General features: G+C 46.4%; 2 protein-coding genes across 28 annotated transcripts in view; both read left to right on the forward strand.

Annotated features, from left to right (window-relative positions):
* Nucleotides 1–7,777, forward strand: part of SORBS1 (sorbin and SH3 domain containing 1) — a 73,913-nt gene extending 66,136 nt beyond the window's left edge. For 13 of the 26 annotated variants that reach the window (XM_064430560.1, XM_064430548.1, XM_064430558.1 and 10 more), the window contains 3 exons: nucleotides 3,330–3,388; nucleotides 4,667–4,779; nucleotides 5,578–7,777. In XM_064430560.1, the coding sequence (XP_064286630.1) occupies nucleotides 3,330–3,388; nucleotides 4,667–4,779; nucleotides 5,578–5,645 (240 nt within the window). In that variant the 3' untranslated portion in view covers nucleotides 5,646–7,777. Of the gene's footprint in view, nucleotides 1–2,504; nucleotides 2,565–3,197; nucleotides 3,389–4,666; nucleotides 4,780–5,577 lie in introns of all 26 variants that reach the window. The other 13 variants (XM_064430544.1, XM_064430533.1, XM_064430534.1 and 10 more) reach the window with 2 other exon arrangements.
* Nucleotides 7,778–10,009: 2,232 nt separating this feature from the next.
* PDLIM1 (PDZ and LIM domain 1) overlaps nucleotides 10,010–22,194 on the forward strand; it is a 42,664-nt gene continuing 30,479 nt past the window's right edge. The window contains exons 1-2 of one of the 2 annotated variants that reach the window (XM_064430577.1): nucleotides 10,010–10,164; nucleotides 21,597–21,748. In XM_064430577.1, the coding sequence (XP_064286647.1) occupies nucleotides 10,069–10,164; nucleotides 21,597–21,748 (248 nt within the window). In that variant the 5' untranslated portion in view covers nucleotides 10,010–10,068. Of the gene's footprint in view, nucleotides 10,165–10,991; nucleotides 11,016–21,596; nucleotides 21,749–22,194 lie in introns of those variants that run through there. The other variant, XM_064430578.1, reaches the window with a different exon arrangement.

A 22,194-nucleotide genomic window follows, 5' to 3' on the forward strand; every position in this document is an offset into this window, starting at 1 on the left:
TCAGCTTACGCTCAGCAGGTACAGGGCTGGCTCAGTTTTTGAGGGAAGTCTTTTGTACTTCAGAGCTGTGCCAAACACTTCCTGATTCCTCAGCCACCTCTGGCACAAGGGAAGCACCACTGTAGATAGTACATGGACTGTTCAAACCCCTGTTTGAAGAGCATTTGGACCTATAACACTTTTTTTTTCCCTTTAATCTCTTCCTTCCCTGAAAGAATAATGTAGGGTTTGGTTGGTGAATTTAAAAAAAGGAAAAAATTAAAAAGCCACGTAGATCATGCTATTAGGGTCACTTGTTGACATTAGTGGGGTGGTATATTTACAGCCCAAAATTATGGGATCTGATCTGGTGCATTTTTCATCCTGTTTAGCTAATACTGCATAGTTGCGGACTGTGGAGTGTTTTGCCACCTCACCGCAGGGCTCTGCTGCAGCCCTGGGAGTTAGTGCTTTGGTAGGAGCTGCATGGATCTCCAGAGCACAGGCCAGAGGAGATGCACTTAGTCATGTGTCTTGTCAGGAACTGGAAGTTCCTGCTTGGCCTTTGCCCCTGCCCAGCTGCCTCATGGAAGTCCCCATGAGGATCCTGCCAGGAAAGGCAATGTGACCCAGGTTCTGATTCTGCACCTCCTGATAATACAAACCTGCGCTGTGGAGCGCTCAGAGGCAGTGTCAATTTTTTAGCTTTCAAAAAACTAATTTAATTCATAGATATTAATGCTTTTAGGAGGAAAAGCTGTGCAGGAAGGTCACAAGTAATCAGTGGGAAATGGACCATGTGGTCTTAGGGGCTCATGGAGCAATTTCAGCAGTCACTTTATTGGTATGGAACAGAGAAGCACTTTCTTGAATTAAAAAAAAAATAAAAACCACCCAAAAACATTATTATAGCTGCCTCAGCCTGAAAATTGTTTTTTCCAGCTACTTAACCACCTGAGTTAGCTCTAGTCCCATCAGATTTGATGCACTATATCCATTTGGTCTGCACAATATGGACTTCAAATTTGTTATTTTTTCATTTGCCTTTCAGGGCTGATGATAGGCAGGAGGGACTTCCAGAAATCCTGTGAGGATTTCAGGCTCCACAGTAAATGCTTTGAATGCAAATTCCACTGCAATTAGCACATGGAACTTACATTTAAATTTCTTTCTCTAGAAATGTACATGGTAACAGGGCATTGTTTCATAGGGCAGTGATCCCAAATTCCAGCACCAGAGAGTAGAGCTGACTACAAAGGATTTTCTGTGGGGCTGGGTTGGCTTAGAATGGGTCACAGTCCTCAAGAAAAGAGATGGTTTGCTTTAATACAGTGATGGGCACAGCTCCAGAGGTCCAAGATGTGGTTCAGTGGAGCTTTGAGAAGAATGAGCTCATCACCCTGCACTTCTCCAGTCTTTGAGCATGCTTGTGCTGAAGGTGTCACAGACCTCTCTACTGTCTGCTTCTGCTCTCTCTTGTGCCATAAAAAAGCAAGCTTTTTACTGGAGGGCACTGCTGGGGTGCATAAAGAGGACAGAAAGCTTAAAATTGAGGCCTGTGAAATTTAGTTTGAAAATTGTGTTGAATGATCACAGAGCATGGCCATGCTCTGTATCTCAGTGCACTTTGCCAAGCAGCCCTGCAGGCAGTACGCCAGCTCAGACATTACATTTGCTCACAGCATGCACCGTGCTTTCGGTGGGTGTTTGAATATGCAAAAATGTGCAAAACCAGGCTGTGGATATCTGTATGGCTCTTTCAGTGATCTTCTCCATAAAACCTGCAGCCTCAAACCATGATTTCCCTTTATGTGTCCAGGGACACACGGTCCCTGTGTAGAGTTGTGACTGCAGAGTGAGGCAGGGCAGAGTCCAGCAGCTTCACTGGTGGTGGTGTTTAAAGCTGGGTTTTTCAGTCAAGGCCTCGCTGACCTGATGCTCTGCCTTGTTGTGGGAATTAAGAAAACATTTCAGAGCCTTGCTTGGTACAGGGTAGAGTGATTTTGTTTGGGCTACATGGCATTGTGCCTTCTGAGAACCTGAGCTGTTGTTTTGGTTTTTTTTAAAAAAAAAGAGTAAGTTGCTGTTCTCTTCTGTGTCAAAGTAATTGAGGACTTTTCTGAAAACAGCAACAGATGCCTTCCAGTGTGCTTTGGCCTTTCAAGTTTGATGCTCCCAAGTATGTGTTCCTGTCTGCATTCTTTTCCCCCTACAGGAATGCAGTATGATACTATTGTACCATTTCTGGCTGTAGCAGTGTCCATCAGCTTCTACTCTGATTCCCTGCCCTACCTTCTGTTTTGCTTTGTCTTGCAGCATTGTGTGCTACTGTTGTGTTACTGTAGCCTCAATGTCTCTTGTGTAAATGAAGGATCTTGCTGTCCAAAAAGTATGGTGCTGGGGTGGGGAGGGGAGGAGTTGTTCATTTCCTTTTGTTGTCTGCACTCCATTTACATTTTTTTAATTCTGACCAATATAACATCTGCTAAAATGTCTTCCTTATCATTTGCTTGGTGATCACACAGCCTTCCCACCATTCATTGAGAGCTGGACCAGATCTCACAGAGTCTGAAAAGAGCTATGTGGTAAGGCCCCTGTTTAACTTAGATATGTAGTCCTAGACACTTTTCACCCAGACAGCAACACCTCAGTAAGAGATAAAATGCCAGCACTATTTTTAATTGCAAAGTAGATACATATTTATCTCTTTGCCTATATTGCTTGTTTGCAACAGAAGAAAGGGAATTTAACAATTAGAAAAAATTGTCACAGCCAATGAGAAGTTGGGCTAATTGTGCTGCCAGACCCTGGTATAAGTTAAATGAAGCCAAGTGCATGAATGGAGCAGCCCAACCTCACCTTGCATTCTTGAACTGACTTCATAGCATTTGGAATGGTGCCACTGCATAACTAATTGCAACCTCTTATGCTGCTTCTTTTAAAAATATGTGTAAATGTATTTGTTACAAATCTTCAAACTAAATGCCAAATTCTTCTGTATCTTGCCTGTTTTTCCATGCTTACATCTGGATCCCTTCTGCACTCCACTACCTGGATATTTACCTGGATCTACAACTCTTCTTTTGTTTTTGGTTTTTTACTGGACTTATATGCTGCAACTGGAATGTCCCATCTCTTCTTATCTATATTTTCCCTTCCCTTCCCCCTGTTGACTGTCCTTTGGGTGTTCTTGGATGTCAATGCTGCCTACCACACAGGAAGCTGTTTGCAATGAAATCATAAACATTGCAGAAAAGTCTGTTCATTACTGCAGTACTATTTCTCAGCCTCTTGACTCTCGCCACAAGGTGACCTCTAATGACCATAAATCATCTCTCATCATTTCTCAGCAACCTCAAGCACAGCAGCAAGGAGCCAGCCCTGAGCGAAGTCAAACACCACGAGACATGTAAGTTCTTTTGGTTCCCATCTCTTCCAGGGCCCTTATTTCTGACTGGTGGTGAACATAGGGGGGTATGAGAGCTCTCAGTGTTTCAGAAGGTAATTTAGAGTTATGTGAAAATGTCAGCTTTGCATTAAAGAACAAAAGTAGCTGCATATTATCATAATGAGTTTCAGCTGTATAGCACCTGAGACCTTTTTCTGTCTGTATAGCACCAGAAACAATGGCCTCATGATCCTGGATGGGGTCTCCATTACAGAGGCTGTCTCAGTGTCTTTGTATTCTTGAAGCTGGCAACAAGTTCATATCCACTGGCTGGACCTGATCATATGACATGGATCAATGTGTTCCACTTGTTCTTAGCTTCTCACAGTGCAGTGAGAGTCCCAGCGCTGATGCCACTCGGTGCATTGCTGACCAGTTCCACAGGTGAATCAGTAGCTGAGAGGCCAGGGCTGAGATTTTCAAAGCTGTTCATTGGAGCTGCCACTAAGCTTGGTGGGGCCTTACACTGATGGTTTTGAGAATAGCAGCCTGCACTGTGCTGAGGACTGATGATCACAGCAGTTGGCTTGTGAAAGGAGCCTTTGCTTTATGCAGAGTGGAAACATCTCACACCAGCTCTATTTTCATGCTCCGTAGGCAGGCGACCCGAGCCTCCCCAAATTTGCCCAAAGATTGTTTCTACTCCATAAGGATCCTTTCTAGTGAATACAGAGTGCCTGTGGTACAAATGACATGTCAGGGCAGGATTCAGCCTTGAGTTTTTTATTCCACCATACCTCCTCAGCCATGATTTATCCATATAGATAGGAGAGTGCAGTAGAGTAGGCAATATCTTTTTCTAAAGTCCTTTGCTCTGCCATTTGGTCAATTATGGCTCTCTCTGCCTATGCAGAGGGCAAGGAAACAGCTGTCTCATTTAGCCCAGGAATGAGAGTATCCAGGTTTTGGCTTGCACTCAGTAGGGTATCTGCAACCAAACACTGTCTAGGTGCTAGGTGTTAGGAAGACTCTGCTTGTTTGTCTGTGCAGACAACTATATGGCAGAAAGGGAGCAGAAGCTCTCCACATGTCCCACACAGTGTAGGTATGACACTTTTTACTATCATGACCTTTTGACAACAGCAAGTTCAATACAGTTGGCTTCCGCCTCTCAAAAGTCAAACACAGGTCCAGACTGTATTCAAAAACCTGTAATAGGAATTAGGGGAAGGGAAACATCTCCTGAAGGGGTGTCAAACAAATCCAATGGCTAACATGTACTATCTTTCTGGTTTTTAGAGTTAGCTACCAAGCCCTCTACAGCTACACTCCTCAGAATGATGATGAGCTGGAACTGAGGGACGGTGACATTGTCGATGTCATGGAGAAATGTGATGATGGCTGGTTTGTGGGTGAGTGTGGCATTTGCCTGTGAGCAGAGCTTTTTGGGATGAGCAGTTTTGCAGAGTGTCTGGAAGTTGCTTTCATTTGTGGGGTCAAACTGGTGAAAAAAATTGACTTCAGTTTTTCCACAATTTCCCATCTTTTCCCACCAAGAATATTAAAATTAGGCTGCAAGGTGGTGGAGCTTTATTTTCCTTGCTAGGTCTCTAGTACTTTCTTATCTTAGTATCTCCATTTCTCTCTTTATCCTGATCCTTCTTGTTTATACAGATGACAGAGCAACAGAGGGAACCAAGAAAAACTGGATTTCTGTAGCATTTCCAAAGCTGAGGGAGCCATGACTAGTTACAGAAAGTGGCAAGCAGGGGGTGAAGACAGCACATGGATAAGAGTTGCAGCCCCTGAAAATCCAGCCTCAAGTGCATGTTTAGCAAAATCCTTTACCTTCAAGGGGTGCAAGTCTGGACAGTGTTCCCTATCTCAACATTTTAAATCTAGGCTTGCCATCTCTTCTTAAGGGAGATTATCTCATTTACACTGAGAGGTGTTTGACTTCTAACCTATAGGCCCAGGAGCTTTCACCAGCATCTTATTAATTGTTAAAGGGGATGACCAAAGATTATTAGTAGCAGAACTAGTTGTGATTTGGTTTGTACCAAAAGACTCTTTGACTAAGGCTCCTATTCAGTATTAGAAATCAATGCCTGCAAGCAGAAGAGGTTGCCACCTGTACCTTTTTAAACCCTGGAGGCTTTCTTGCTTGTCTCCATCTTATTGTGTCTTCCTTGTGTTTTATTTTGCAACAGGTACATCCAGGAGAACAAGGCAATTTGGCACCTTCCCAGGCAACTATGTGAAGCTTCTGTACCTGTAAAATAACAGTGATCCCACCATAACAAGGATGGTGGGATTCCTTTCCAGATGGTGTTTTTAAACAGTGAAGAAACAGACAATTTATGAATGTAATAGACAAGAGATGAGAAGTGTTAGGAGGATGTGGTTATGTGGTACACTATTGAGTTGAATGTGTAGCCCTGCTTCCATGGAGTCAGGGTGTGATTTGTTTGCTGAAGAAGAGACAGTTTCTAGTTTACAGTGCTGCCTTTGTGTATTCCTCTCCCTTCCCCAGTAAGAGTTTTGATGATAATCTTAATTTGTACGGAGTACTTACCTCTGAGAAGGCTTCAGGGAAGCACATGGTATAGGTTTTGTTTGTGTGTTGAGATAGGGTAGTGCTTTGGGGCAGTACTCAGCCCTGCTCACATTGGTTGGCACAGGAGTTCAGGAACAGAAGTTCAAGAAACAGGCTTGCTGCCCAGTTTCTGCCTTGAAGAAAGGCAGACTGCTGAAGAATCACTTTTCTCTGCCTTCCATTTCCATAGAAAAGTTTTCCTTCATGTTATGCATCTTAAGACCCGGCAGAGGCAGAGAACAGCTGATACAATTGAATTGCAGAGCTCTGTGTGGAAAAGGAGTTTGGGACTGGTGGTTTAATGCAGAGAGGTCAGACAAAGCATAATGCAAATGTGCGAAAATCCCAAACCCTTCAATAACATATTCCTGATCTCTGCAGGGTTTTTTCTTTTGTGCAGGGTGTGTGTGTGTGAATGTATTGTGTGCAAAATTAACTGAGTCCTGTTTTTTTAAAGAGAAATCAGCCTAGCTTTGACATTTATCTGCACAAAGAATAGAACCAATAAACAGAACATCCGTGAGGGCAAATCCTGTTTATGAGTCCTACGGCTGTTCACTTTCACTGCTCCTCTTGCCCTGTCACTGGCCCTAAAGGATCACACACCTTTCCTAATATATGCTTTGGGATGAAATGCTGGGACTTCTTTCTCAGCATTAAATCTTAGAGGCTCTGATAAATCTGAGCAATGTATCACTGAGGGTGCCTTTTTTTTCATTTTGATTACAGTGTTCATGATAGGTAAAATAAATACATGCATTTTGGCTGCCTCTTAGTCACAAAAAAAAGGCTAATCAATTTGGAAAGCTATTCCCAGCAGTTATTACCAGTTCCCATAGATTTGTATTTCCTTGAGGGAAAGAAAAAACCCACCCCATGGCTTGGCTGTATGTTTGCCTGTAAATCCACTATGAATACTCTTTTGATAGACTTTTTGTTATTAAGAAAAAGCATAAACAAAACCAGTTCTATCAGACTCTGCTTCCTACAATTGCCGTACAAATAGCAAAGGGTAGATTGCTATTTTGTCATAAGCCGTATTTAATAATATAAAATGCCTATTTTTATGCTGATGCTTTTATACAGATTTATTAAGAGTAAACTACAACTAACTGTTAGCACGACTTGCAATGTTTTGATAAACTAGCCATGCTCCTGGGTTTGAAATCAAGTAGGCTTGTCTTCCGTCTCAGTCAGCGGAAGAGAAGACTCTGTGTCTCAGAAGTTTGACTGTAAATATGTATATTTAACTTTGTACAGACAATGTACTTACCTTGTATAGAGAAATAATTTAAACACACTGAGTGAAGGGAGGAGGAAAAAAGGCAGTTGTGAAAGGTTGGGATTTTTTTCCACTTTAATTTAAGTGATGGAATTCCGTGTATGTTCACATAAAGAGTTTTAGCACAAAATATTCATTATGAAAGGGTTTCAGATATGACACAAAGCACCACTGTTTATTTTCTGCAGGAGGTATCTTGAATCCTGCATCTTATTTATGGGTTAATTGTTCTGCTTTGGGTTTGCCCTCCAGTTATTTGCAACAATGTTTAGGCCTGTTGGTAAGATTGGATAACACCAAATAAATCTATCCAGGAAAGTAACCTGTTGATATTGATTGTATATAACATACTCATTTAAAAGGTAATTTTCTGTTCTTGCTCTTGCCAGTTTAAGTTAAACACAAACACACACACACATACACACACACCACACATATCCACACAAACTGCAACTTCTTTTTGTGTTGATTTTTTGTTTCTTATTGCAGTGGATTACTATTTGGCAATTAATAAATGGAATTATTGAATTACTATCGTGTTCCTTGTACAAATTATTAAATAAAATATACTCTGGTTGTTCCTGTGGCAATGCACTCTTGTACTAGTGCCCCGCTGTGGCTCTGTATCAGTACTGACCTGTGGGTGTCTGCCATGGGCTTCTCCACTGTCCTGCACCTGAGGATCCTGCTTGTGATGTGGCTTGAGCTCAACAGCCCTTCCCGTGCTGTAGGCTGGCTGTGACTTTTGCTTAAAGAAGCCAAGGTGTAAATGCAGAGGAGAAGCTGGTTTACACTCAGATCTCACAATAACATGGTGTGAGGGTGCACTTGCTGTGGTGTGCATGCAGACCTGGCAGGTCAGGAGTACACCTCTGTCCACTGGTTTACAAAGGGTCTTTGTGACCTCAAATGAAAAGACCACCCAGGTTAAGTCAGGCAAGAAACTCAAAATGCCAGCCTGTGGGGGAAGGGGTGCCAGTTGGTGTTGGGCTTACATGTGCATTTTTAACCCTGACTTGAGTCAAAAGCTTAAAGACTGCTGTCCAGTAGCTGCACCCTGACAGGGCAGGTATGGCTACAGCATTAACTCATGGGGGTTTGTAGGTGATGGTGTCCTGTCTCCCAGCCCTGCAGCAATACACCTAGCTGGGACTTTTTAGGAACAGTCCCTGAAGGAGTAGAGTGAGGGAAGGCAACAGCTGAGCTGCCTGGGTGGGCTCACTGGAGGCTGGTAACACACAAATACCCAAAAAATACATCCTGCAGCTCCACACATTTGGCTCCTGCATTGTGCCTGTGCAGGACTGTGCTCACCCTAAAGACTGGTATTTCACAAGGAATTTTAACTTTTTGGAGACCTCCATCAGAGACTAAGCCAAAATTGCACAACAGATTCAAATTCTGGATGGCTGGGCAGACAGATAAACGTCATGGCTGCACTCACAATGATTTTAGGAAGTCAAATTGTAAACAAGTCAATCCTAAAACCAAACTACCATGACAGCAAAAGCCTCAGGCTATTTTACATGTTTTTAGAAAGCACACAGACATAAGCTCTTTTTTATTTCACAGGTCACTTTATATATAAAAGCCAAAGAGCCTGATCATGGCTCTTCTGCTGACAAGAACTGCTCACCTTTGCTTTACAGCAGCCTGGCCAGGGAAGGGAGAAACTCATCTGTGTCTGCTGAACATTGGAATTTACTCACTCTCTAACGTAAGGTAAGGTAAGGAAGCTAGAGGTGCTAGTGACTTCAGAAGCTGGGCAAGCAGAGAGGGGAAAAGTGACCTAGCAGTGTGCAACGGCCCTCTGGAGATCCTGCACACTGCTGTGGCAAAGCAGTCACTTTCTTCACTGTCACGAGTGCCGCACCAGTGATGTAGTGGAAGAACTACTCTCTGCTAGGGATAAAATTAATAGTCTGGACACATGGACCCTGGAAAGGAATAACCTGTGAAAAGACAAGCTAATGCAGGAAAAAGGGCACTGCCACAAAAGGGGATTGCAGAAGCAAGAGCGTGCCTTGCGATGGGATCATGTGTGGCCATGTCTTGTGGGACCAGTACCTGTGTGACCTGCACCATTCCTGCTTGCTGCCTGTTCCTCGCTCCCCAGCTGTGGCTGAATCCCAGCTGCGGCTCACTGATGTTGTGCTTATGGGTGAGCTGTATTCAAAGCACCAGCAATTCTGGCACTCCAGTTGTAAATGCCAATGTTGCTGTGACCAACCTTTCCCACTTGTCCACCATCAGATTACTGAGGGCTTAAGATGCAACTGAACTATTTTTCCTGAATCACAGAATCACAGGTTGGCTGAAAAACCTGTATAGAATAATTCCTTTTATTGGTGGTACCGTGCTTAAGGGGCTAGAGATAAACAAAACGCTGTCTGAATCAGTGAACCTGGGATAAATCAGCAGAGGTAACACTCTTCCCAGGCTCCACCCTCACTCATCCGATCCTGGCGGGGAAACTGCAGTCAGGACCGGTTATTTCCATCGCCCCCATTAGGTTTCAGCGTTAACATTGCTCCAGGCTGGAGAGTGTTTGCCAGGGCGATGCCGCACCGGGGCACTCCTGCGTGCGGCTCCCTGCCGGAGGCTTGTCCTGCCTGCCAGCAGGGAGCGGGTGAGGGGATTCCCGACGCCGGCAGCCGCCCTGCCCTGGGGCCCTGACCCCGGAGCGGCTCCCGGGCGGGCGGAGCGGGCGCTGCTGCCCCGGGGCGGGGCGGGCCCGGCGGGCGGGGCGGGCCGGGGGCGGGCCGGGCCCGGCCGGTGAGGGCGGCGGGGCTGTCGGAGCCACCCGCGAGGTGCAGCGCGCACATGGGGACGCACCGCATCGTGCTCTCGGGCCCCGGGCCCTGGGGCTTCCGCCTGGTGGGCGGCCGCGACTTCGAGCAGCCCCTCGCCATCTCCCGGGTAGGGTGGCCTGCGGCGGGCGGTGCTGGGGGCGGCCGGGGTCGGCTCGGGCTGGCAGGTGGCAGAACGGCAAAGCCGCGGCGGGAGGTGGGGTTGTCTTTTTCTCCCGTCTGTGTTTTAGTTTGTTTGGGTTTTTTATGTTTACGGAGAAATCGGTGGTCGCGCACTCAGCCCCTTCACCTGTAGCAGACCGGGGTCTTTGCTTCCCACCGAACCTCCCTCCTCAGGCTGTCCACAGGGACCCTGCAGGCAGTAGGAGTCCCCTGAGCCCCTGGCCCGGGTTTGGCAGCCCACCCTGTGGGAGCCCGGCTCACCGAGGTGGGCTGAATGCTCGCCTGCCTCTGCTTGCCATGTATAGTTAAGAGCCTTTGTTTACAGTAGCCATGTTAAGGTGTATTTAGTGCCTCTGCCCGTCTCTGTTCGAAGTCCTTCTTGCTCCCCCCTTAAAGAGAAGTTAGTTAGGAAGTGGCAAAGATTTTGTGTAGTAACAATTTTAGCGTTGTACGTGGCTTTTCCCTCCTCTGCCCAGCGCTGGGCTGTGAGGAGCCGGTGCTCGCTGCCTCGCTGCCCTGTCCCCGCCTGCCCCACAGGTGCTGGCCCGGCCGGGCTGGGCCCTGCCCTGCGGGCCCCCGAGCCACGGGCTCGAGCGGGCCCCGAACCCCGAGCTGCTGCTCGGCTCTGCACAGAGACTCCGGTCGGGGCTGGCTGCCCCCCATGGGAACAGGAACGAAGGGATTGCTCCTCGTTCCAGCAATCCCTCGGCAAGACAGAGGCATCCAGCGAGCTGCTGTTAGCCTTGGGCTCTGGCATCTGCCACCATTGCACAATTATGAAGTGCTCGCATGCCGCAGGTGAGGAAGGGCTGCGGGAAGTGGAATATGCCACAACTTGAATTTACGTGAACTGCCCTTAAAGAAGACCAGGATGGTCAGTGTTGTGAATTTCTGTAAATGCCTCCTGCCACGGGATCTCCTGCCATGGGGTCGCACTGCCTGAAGGAGCCCAGGTGCCACGGGGAAGCTGCCAGCTGCAGGAAGGGCAGAGCTCACAAGTGCTATTAAACATACAGGGGTGGGGGGTGAGTAATCTCCTTCGATTGCAGTAATAATGCTTCATTTTTCTAAAGCATTTTTGGGACATGAAAGCAGCTTTACTGTAAGGGAAGTGATATTTGCTTCATTGTTATGGTAATTATTGCCATTTCCTTCCAGCAAAAGACTCTCAGGCAGAAGGGTGTCTAAAGCCCTACCTGCTCTTAGTTTTTCTTGGTCGTCTTTGTCAATGCTTATAGGCACATACTAAGGGACATAGATCAGCAAAGCAGCAAAAATAACCACCTCATGAGAAATTCTGACCCTAGAGACTAAAATGTAATAAAATAGCCCCTCCGATTGTGGTGACGTAAATGCTGACAATTAGCAGCTCTTATCAGGGCTTTCTCTTGTGACCCCTCTGACGCTTTTAATTTCCCCTCCCAGACTTCAAGTCATTAATCTTTCCTGTGGTTTGCTCGTAAGGCTTCTGGATTTCTCTCCTGGGCTCAGGAGTGAAATTCTTGGCAAGTCTTCTTACCATGTAAAAAAAGATCTGATCCAGTTTTGACCTGTTTTAAAAAGTCTGTTCCTCCTTGTGTGATGACTTTACATTTTCTCGCCTATTTTATTTGGTACCTGTGTTTTCACCAGAGACCTTTCTGGCACAGAGCCCTTCTTCCCTCACAGGATGGGGTGAGCTGTGACCGTAGGACTGACATCTGCCAGGGGTCGTGAGGGCCTTGCTCCTATTGTGTTATGAGATAGAGAGGCTACCTGAGGCCAGTGAGAGGGTGGGGAGGCTGTAACCTGTGATAAGAGATTTCCCTGGGAGCCTGGGAGGTTGCAGCTCTCCCTGCTCAGCCCTTGTGCTGCTTTGTGCTGCAGGCAGGTGGGAGGTGGGTGGGTGCACAGCTGTGCTCCTGGGGAGCACTGAGCAGGGGTGCCAGGGCTGGGCTGCCTGCCCTGGGCAGGGGGGAGGAGCAGCCTGACACAGAGCCCTGCAGTTTGGGTGTGCTGTCCCTGGGGTCAGTGCTGTCCCGTGGAGCCAGTGGAACCTGTCCCAGTGATGCAGTGATGGGGTCACCGTGCTGGTCCATGTGCCGGCATGGTGGGATGCCAGGAGAGACATCCATCCAGACACAGGCCTGAACTGGGTGTCTTGCAGCTCTCTTTGAACCAGGTGCCTAAATTCAGCCTGTACTGCCTGCCAGGAGCCCATGTTTGGCTTCTGGCACCATCATCCTTGTGCCATAAAGCTTTAGAGTTTATCTTGGTATTTATGGCCCTCATCACCATTGTGCCTCAGCTGTCTGGTTGTGCCTTAGAGGAGCAGCAGATGAAAGATTGCGGCATTTCCACGACTGCTCTTACCTTGCCTTTTATCACTGCCCTACCTCACTTTCCACTTGAAATATGTGTTCAAGACTGCTTCAGGCTCAAATACATCGCAAGCATCTTTTTGTGAGAATACTTCTGGTTTCTTGGTTGTGTTGGATGGTCTTCCTGGAGAGAGCTGAGTATGGAGATTTCACAAGTGCTGCTCATGAGACTTTCTTGTGGAGTTTCCTATCTCTTTAGGACGGATGCTTCGCAGGTGTTTCTGGCTTACATTTCTTTTTAAATCTGTAGGGTTCTGGTGGACAGTTTATTGCAGTCTTTATTCAGAAAAAACCCCAAACTTGTGTTGATCAGTGTAATGAACTCTGGGCCAAAGCCTGCTGGGTTGCCCTACAGGAGTAGGAAAGGCTCTTGTCTTTACTGCTGTTTGTGTGATACTCTGCAGTGAGTCAGTGGGGTAGAATTTGAGAAAAGCTCTTTCTGAGACATGAATGGACACAATACATACAGGGTAATAGTTTCTGTAGAGCTGACCTGTGCACAGGGTGGTTCTCAGTTAAATCCCGTTGAGGCTGGGAGCTGATGGAGGAAGCAAGCGGCACGCTGTATGAGCAGCTGCTGATGAGATGGAGTGGTCTGGAAGGCAGTGCAGTTGACAGACCCCATCCCCCTCCATTCCTCAGGTAACATGAGCTGTTGCTTGTTTGGTTGCATTTGATTTTGATAAACATTGAGGCTTTTTGTTTCCAGCTGAATACATGGAACTGTCTGGTAAACGTTGTTATTGAGATGATTTTTGTGGTTTTGTGGTAGCAATCTCGAGCATCTGACCCAAAATATGGGCAGAACAGATGTTTGCTGTTTTGTCATGTCAAAAGTCTCCCAGTTCCATTAAGGATGGGTGTCTCTTGGAGTCTGTAAAACTGGACATTTTCTTATAAAACCAGTTTTCCAATGAAAAAATGGTTTCAAGACAGCCCAGTTATGTAAATACGTTAAGAAGATGAAATCCCGACATATTTGTTGCTGATTTTGACCACTGTAAAATGAATTCATCCCTGCTTAGTCTGATATTTTATCTATTTGTGGTATTTTAAAAATTCAGAATTTATATAAAATACAGAATTGGGTCATAATTGGGTATTTGTGTGTGCTGGTTTTCTTTTCAAGCATGGCCCTCTGAAAAGTTTTATAAACTTAAAGCTTGATTTAGTGGTAAAACTGGACTTGATGGTCTGAAATAAATCATGGGACTGAATCCTGTGGTGTGAAAAGATACCAGGTTTAGCTTGGGCACCAGCTGATATCCTTACCCTGTCAGCCAGTAACCCTTGTAGGAGGCAGCTGAGCAAAGGCATCCCAGGGCCAGCGGTGAGGGAGAGCCCTGCTGGTAGGGGACACCCTGCTCATGGGCATCCCTTGATGGATGGTGGAAACTGTCCTCCCTCTTCCACAGGTGGAAAGAGACTCTGGCTGCAGGGTATTTTTCTGAGACCTGAGGAGAGCTGGGGCTTTCTGGGCAGCCCTTTGCTCCCAGAGTGGAACTTTTGGCCTTCCCTCTGCCAAAGGAAACATGGGGTGTGGTGGATGTGATAGCATTTAGGGTTGGGCTGGCTTTCCTCCTAGCCCGGACAGCCTTGGCTGGTCCCCACTGTGCACACCTATGACTGCAGTTCCTCTGCCATGCAGCCCAGCTCTTGTGCCCGTGACTGCAGATCTCAGCGTTGTGCTGGGGCTTTGTTCTGAGGCTGTCTGGCAGAGGGAGGCAGCTGGGGAAAGTGCTGGCCTTTACAGGAGGGTGAAGGTGGCTTTATGTTTCCTGCTGGGATGTTTACCTGGTCGCGGGTGGGGCAGGGGCTGTGGCAGCACCAGCCCTGCTGTGCCACACCGGGCAGAGCTGCTCCAGAGCTACACAGCTGATAAGGGCCTGTGGAGCACTGGTCATTAGTGCCACCTGCCCCTGATAAGGGCCTGTGGAGCACTGGTCATTAGTGCCACCTGCCAAGAGCTCCTGGCCTGCAGAAGTGGCTGGGCTGGCGTTCAGAGGACGGCAGGATGCTTTGTGCCTTTGCTTGGTGGGTGTCCTGTCTGCTCCGTCAGAGAACAGCGGGTGTGAGGAGCAGAGGTTGTGCCCCTACAGACTTTGAAATCAACATCAATCCTGGCAGTTTCCTGAAAAATCCTGTGCTTCAAAGGCACAAATGGCTGCTGAGAAGACTAAAAGACTTTCCTGGTTTCCCTGACTACCAGGGTTTGGATGAAATCTTCCTTAATTGTAGCAGGAGCAAAGCAACAAATTTTCTTGGGGTAAATGTGTAGTGCTTTGGGGCAAGGACAGGTTTGATCTTTTCCAGTTCAGTTTACTGAGTCTGGGCGGAGGGCACTTTTACCTTGAGAAAAACTTTTATGATTTTTGGGATACTTCTACTAGAGCTACAGGCAGGAGCAGTACTCTTGTCTTTCCTAGGAGGCAGGGTTCTCTTTTCCTCAGTGCACACATTCAGACTAATTTGTCGTTGGTTATGCAGCAGCTTGATGTCATCCAAACTTTGGAGTTCCCTTTTCTCTGTACCTCTTCTTTGCAACCATTATAATCTTTTTTGATGATGTTGGACCCACCTTGTTCTGGGCAAGTTCCCCAAAGGGTCTAAAGAGAGAACTCTACATTTGGAGTGAATGTACCAGCCTCAACATTATGTGGGAGCTTTAAGCCCTAGAACTTTTACGTGACAAAAGCAAATGCTGGACTTCTTGGGAGGAAGAAAGCTCTTTTTATTCCCAGATGTCAAGTTATGTATGGCTGCAGGCCTCTTGGTACCTTTCACCCTCAAAAATCACTTTGTCCATCAAGAAATGTATATGTTAGGTAAAATGAATTGGCTTTGAAGGGTGTCTCAAAATAACAAGAGAATATTTTTTTCGGTATAAGCAGGGAAATTATAGGAGCCCTAAACTGCATAAATAATTGATGTTGTTCTGGACTACAGTATCTTAGATGGTTACTGATTACTGGATGTGTTGATTTGTTTAGAGGATGAAATAAACCATCAGGAAAGACTCAGCTGTTTTTGAGGCCTTGTAAAAAATCTCATTTGTTTGTTTTAATGTAGGACGTGTTGCAAAAGAGGCTGTGAGGCTGAGTAACTCCTTGACCACCATTTGAGTGAGCAAATCCTCTCGCCCATGTCTTTTTATACCATGTAACTGAGGTCAGCCCTCTCTGTGCAGTGTCTGATGCTTTCCCCTTTCTGTGTGAACAAGGCTCCTCTGGCTGCCAGGGTAGGGCATGAAGGCAGGCAGGAGGCTGAGGGCTGGGCTGCCAGAGGAGCTTGTGCTGTGGAAGCCCAGACCCCAGTGGGGTGGGTTGGTGCTCGGGGGTTTCACCAGCCACAGGTATGATCCCCTTCTCCTTCTTGTCTCCTGGTGATGATGTGATCTGGGCCAGCGCAGAGCAGGCAGCGAGGCTTGGGCTGCAGCCTTGCCTGACTGCAGAGAGCGGGAGCAGCATTGAAGGGAGCTCTCCTGGAGCCAGTTGTGAGGCATATCATTCCTGCTCCCCTGAAGAGAAGGGGTGGGGAATGTGCTTGTCTGAATTTTCTCATAGCCTCTGATCTCTGCTGACCCAGCTGCATGCTTTTGCTGGGAGAAACTTCGACTGCTTAGTGTAATACTGCAGTGCTGAGGACATTACTCATGGTAAAAGAGCAGTGTGTGTGGGTGGGGAGGATTAAAGTGAATGTCAGAGATGTCTGGCTGTCACTGGTGGCCTTGGAAGTATGTTGCTTCATGTCTGTCCTTTCCAGCAGCGACCCAGCTGGGTTTTCCTCTCAAACACACATAGATGCAGTTTCTCCAGATTTTTTTTTTTTCTTGACTGATGTTAATTTTCCCATTTCTTATCTCTTCATCACTTCTTGCAGTGTGTTTGGGTGTGGAGTGAGGAGTGATGCCGGAGGCTGCAGGGTCTGTGAGAAACTGTGAAGAGCTGACAGAGCGAGCATGTAGGGTGCCAGAATGGATGAGGGGAGAAGGCCAGAAAAAATTGAATGAATTTTAGACCCACCCATCTATCTTGACTCACAGGGAGCTGAGTTATGCTGCTTTTCGTAAAAATGCTTCCCACCCTTCCTCCCTCTCATTTGCTGTGGGCAGCAGCTTCCCTCAGCATACCCACTGCTGCCTCTTGGATCCTTGCCTGCAGGAGGAAAAAAGGCACCATATGCCCCTGTCCAGGGACTGCAAAGCTTGTTAGATATCATGTATGGAGGGAATTACATCAAATATAAAATGTGGTTGTGTTTGGCACGTTCTGGTACAGACAGAAGTTTTATGAAGAAGTCCTGGGAGCTGAATAAGCAGCCAGATGTTTCTCCCACTGCTAAATCAAATAGTTTTCTATTATAAATGCACTTGCCCGAAGACTTTCTGAAGACTTGATATTTCATAGCACTGTCTTTCTGCTTGGCCACAGTGCAAGCAGGTAATAGCAAGCCAGCTGCCTGGGAGATGGTCAGCTGAGCTGTGCAAAAAGTCCTGGTGGTGTGTGCAAGGGGCCACATGTGCACAAAACTTCACTTTGTGGTGTAAGAAAGTAGTGTAACCAAACCAATCCTGAGTCTGTGTGACCTGTTTTAAAAAAAGGGTCCAAGCCTATAACTGGTCTGAACTGTTATCTACTACATTGAGTTTTGCATGGATAAAGTGCACAATCAAACCTGTAGATTATGGGCATTATTTGTTTCTTTCATATGCTGGCACATGTGTCTGAGCTCGTGTGAAGGACATAGTCTGATGTGTCTGGTTGTAAGTATCTAGAATATTTTTATAGTAGCCCAGATTTCTTAAACAGAACACCACCCAAACAGAGCATCACTCTGGGACCTGTTTTGGACACAGTATGAATCAGTGCTGCTCTGCCTGTCTCAGCATTGTCTGTTCAACAGCAAAATGACATGAATGGCAGTGTTACCCAGTTGCTTGGGAACAATCACCTCAAGGCAGGGCACGGCTCCTTTCCAAAGGAAGCCTTTGGGCATGGTGTTATAAGGTGTGCAGAGCTTTATTCACCCAACCATGGTGCCTCTGGAGCTGGGAGGTTCCCGGTGCCTTGTGAGACTGCCCATGTTCCTATCTGCTCAAGCCTGATGGAGGAAGCCCAAACCAAGTCAGGGAGCTCTTTTGAAGGACTCAAGAGACTGTGCCTTTGCACAAGCTGTGACTTGTACAAGGTTTGTTCCTTGCAGCATCTCTCAGCCCTTCTTGCCTATCCATGCAGAAGTGCAGCTCTGTCTGCTCAATACTGCCTCACCCACCTGTACAAGATGTGCAAGGCACCCTGCTGGTCCCTTGGCTCCTGCTGGTCTCTGCTCCATGCTCAGTCAGTTAAAAGAGGTTGGGGCAAATCTTTAGATCATCTGAGAGCAGGAGCAAAGCAGTTTCAGGTGCAAAATTTACTGGATCCCTGCTTACCTGAAGCTTCTGTTCATTTTTGGAGTCCTTTTGTGTAAGCTGGCTAATAGCTCCACTGCTCTGAGCACCTCTGCCTGCTTTGCCCCCAGCCACATGCCTGCCCCTGCTGCTTTCCATGGACCAGGCAGGGATGTGACAAAAATAAAAGCAGGAAAACATCACAGTGGCAGCTCTGTGTTCCTCACTTAATAACAGAAACGCCTTTTGCTTGGCAGCACTGAGATAAGCCCAGACCTTACTGTGAGGGGGGAAGGGAACATTATTAGTAGCTATAAATCATCCTAAAAGGATGGGGGATGGGTTCCCTCCATACCCTGCCCTTGTGCAGACATGCTTGCTGTGAACAGTCCTGCCAGACAGTATGAGCTGGATGTTGTAGGCAGCAGTTTGTAGAAGGTTGCATTTCAGGGCAAGTTATTTCCAGACCTGAAGAAGCTGGATTTTAAAACATGCTTGCTTTTGGCAGATACACGTCTCTTTTATATTTTTGTGCAACCTTGTAGCTTGTCCTTAGGGGAGAGGATTATGTGAGTGCCTGAGTGCATGGAATAGTCCTTGTGCTACCAGTGGCTCTTATCTGATGGAGAAGAGCACTTGCATTTCAAATTCCTCTGAAGTGGACACAGAAGGGAACTGACACCACAAGCACTGGCAATGCACTGAGATGTCACTGTGAATGCCAGCTGCTCTTCCTGGTGTCTCTTGGAGGTCCTTCAGGAGGCTCCAGTATTTCAGAGTCCCTGGCTGCTGTGGCTTAGCTGTTCCTGGTGATACATGATTGCTTCTACCAGCCTAGCACGTATTGTATAATTATCAGTCTTGAAATACAGCAAGCTGTATGGCTCAGTCTCCAGCAGTGTTCCAGTGTTGGCATTAATCCACTGTTGTTCTTGACCCTTTGGCACTTTATCTGATTGACAGTGAATCATGGTGACAGTGTACTGAGCTTGGTGTTCTTTGCAGGGGTGAGTAATGTACCTCTCTCCCTCCTTTGGAAGCAGAGGAAATAAAGGCCCCAAGAAATCAAGTGACTCAGTTAAGGTCCAGAGATCAGGAGAGGACCCACACTGTGTTTCCTGCAGGCTCCTTTTGCTTTAATGATATCCTTAGGAATACGTCTTATGGATTTTATAATGACAGCTCCCAAATCTGGTGGCACCATAGGCAGCTATCAGTGCTCAGGATTTCTTCAGAGCTGTGAACTGTCCCTTGTGTGCAGGTTTTGTCTGGGGTAGAATTGTTCACAGTGGCTGGTAAGGGGTGTGTTTTGAATTTGTGCTGAGCACAGGGTTGATAATACAGGTATGTTTTTGTTATTGCTGAGCAGGGCTTACAGAACTAAAGCCTTTTCTGTTTTTTGCACTGCTGTGCAGCAGTGAGGAGTCTGGGGATGCATGGGAGGCTGAGAGGAGACACAGCCAGGACAGCTGACTCCGGTGACCAAAGGCGTATTCCAGACCACATGGTCATGCCCAGTATATAAAGAGAGGGAGGAAGGGGAGATGTTTGGAGTGATGCTGTTTGTCTTCCCAACTAACCATTATGCATGATGGAGCCCTGTTCTCCTGGGGAGGCTGAACACCTGTCTGCCCATGGGAAGGAGTGAATTAATTCCTTGTTTTGCTTTGCTTGTGTGTGGCTTTTGCTTTCCCTATTGTACTGTCTTTATCGTAGCCCAGAAGTTCTCACTTCTACTCTCCCAATTCTCTCCCTGGTTCTGTAGGTGGGGGAGTGAGTGAGCAGCTGAGTGGGGCTTGGCTGCTGCCTGGGGTGGAACCACAACACCCTGTCACAAGGTTTACAGGAGGTACTCTCAAGGCAGTGAATCCAGTGGAGTGGCTGCAGAGTGCACTCAATGGCCTCCATAGGTCACCGGTCAGCTGAGGGCTGCAGCTTGGCAGGTGATGATCTTCACATGTAAATCAGATTTTCTGTATCCATTTGGTGCTTTGTCTGGCATTTTCATCAGCACTTCCTCTGTCAGTTCAGAGGCTGCTTGCAGAATTCAGAGTGGTGTGCAGGCAGTCATTCACTATTGGTTGACCCATCTGAAACTCTCTGGATTAATGTTGAGCACCATGGTCAGCTTGGACATCTGTGAACCACTTCTATGTCCTTCCTTTTTCCATTAAACACTTTCCTGGTAGAGAGGTGAAAAAAGAAAAACCTCTTGTGGTTTTTCTTCTGGTTGGGGAAAATAGCCCACTACAGCTGTGAGGAGATATGCTGAGTAGCTTCAGATTTGACCCAGGGAAAACAGTGATTGCTGCTAATGTGTGACACCTCCAGAAGGGGAATGTTTCCCTGGGGCAATGATTTGCCAACCAAACCCTAGTTAGAAGGGATTTCTGAATCTTGTGAATGGTATTTATGTCTGAAAGCTCTGCTGGGTTTGCTCAGCTGCTTTCTAGCATGCTGAAACCTAGCATGAATGTGTAGAATGAATACCAGTTGTAATGGACTCATAAATGAGGTATGTCTCAGCTGCGAGGCATGTTTTAATCTGTACTCATGTCTGGGAGCAGTCCACCCTTCTCATTTCCTCTGCCTATTAAATAATGGACAAAAGCCCATAGAAATCATTACACTCCTTTCACAAACTCATTAAAACTGCACAAAATCTTATGTAGTGTCTGCAAAGCCACAAACATGATGTTATTCGCCTTCTGCCCAGGCAGTCATTTTGTCCCAGAGAGGTATCAGTTGTTAAAAGGACACCTCTTTAAAAGAAGTAAAAGGGTAAAATGAAGAAGCCATTTCGTTGATTTGTTTGAAAATGCCAAGTTTTAGCTGGGACCTTTTTCATGAGGAATGTCATACTGATGGCATTGTTGCATAGTGTCGTCTCTCTGGGACCACATGGAGAGGAACGGGAGATGCAATGTGGCAACGGGTATAAAGGTGAGCTGTGGTCAGGCAGGGGGATTGGTGCTTCTACTTTTTCAGACACTATTGACAGCTTGTGGTTTAAGGATGAAGTTTCTGATGCCTTTCCCCCTTCCAATCTGTGTAAATCACACACTGCTTTGGGATTGATCTTGCTGAAGTCAGCAAATGTGTGCTGCTCCTGTTTCTGGGAAAAAACATATTACTACAACTAAAGAAGCAATCCAAAATCTTGAGCCCAAACCTTTCCTTCAAGGAAGAAAACAAATGAAATTGTAATACAGGCAAAGCTGTTTGTGATTGGCGTTGGTATTGCAATGATTCTGATACTCTTTTCTGTCACCTCTGTTCTTAGAGACTTTGACTTCTGTCTGTCCCCAGCACCTTCTGCTTCAGAGAGCACTTCTCTGTCAGGAAAGAACATAGTTGCTTTCTTTATGATCTTGATCTCTAGCATGAGAATTGTCTTGAGTGAAAATATTATCTGTTGTTCTCTCTCCATATTTCTATCTGTGGGTGCTGAAACAAAATCCTTTGTCTAAAAGACCTAGATAGATTTCTTCTTAGAATTTACTTTCATTAATTTTACCTTCTTTGTTTCCAGGTACCAGTGAGAAAAAACACAACTTCTCCAACTCCTTTTCAAATGTTGCTATGGAAATCTCCTCCCTGGAATGTCCATTCACTCTTTTTGCTCTCTCTTAGGTGACTCCAGGCAGCAAAGCTGCGATAGCCAACTTGTGTATAGGAGACCAGATCATAGCTATTGATGGAGTGAACACAGATAACATGACACACCTTGAGGCGCAGAACAAAATCAAGGGGTGCACAGATGAACTGACTCTGACAGTCAGCAGGTACGTTGCTGAGCAAGACTGGGGCTGGAGAGAGGGAGGATTGCAGGGTGGGCAGTAGCTGTGTTTTGGTTTGACAGTAAACATCTCACTGGTTTAATTTGACCTCTTAGTGCTTTGTCTGGCAGGTGCTGGCTAGCAAGAGGGAACTGCATTTCATCCTTTAATCCTAATGCTGCTTGCATTTGCTGCACTTTGACCTTACGAAAACAACTTTCCAAGTGAGGAATTGGCTGATAATTTTTGGCAGGGTCTTTCAACTTACTCTGTGTCTCCTGACAGCAGGAAACCAAAGATAGCCTCATGAAAACTTCACTCATAGCAGAGGAGGTGCAACCAGAGATGATGACCTTCCTTCCTGTTGCACTCCTTTAGCAGTTAAAATATATGCTTATGTGTTCTTCCAGGCAATTAATTGCCTGGTTTCTGCCAAGCACAGACTCAGAGAT

The sequence above is a fragment of the Passer domesticus genome, chromosome 8 (genome assembly GCF_036417665.1).
Source record: "Passer domesticus isolate bPasDom1 chromosome 8, bPasDom1.hap1, whole genome shotgun sequence".
Lineage (NCBI taxonomy): Eukaryota > Metazoa > Chordata > Aves > Passeriformes > Passeridae > Passer > Passer domesticus.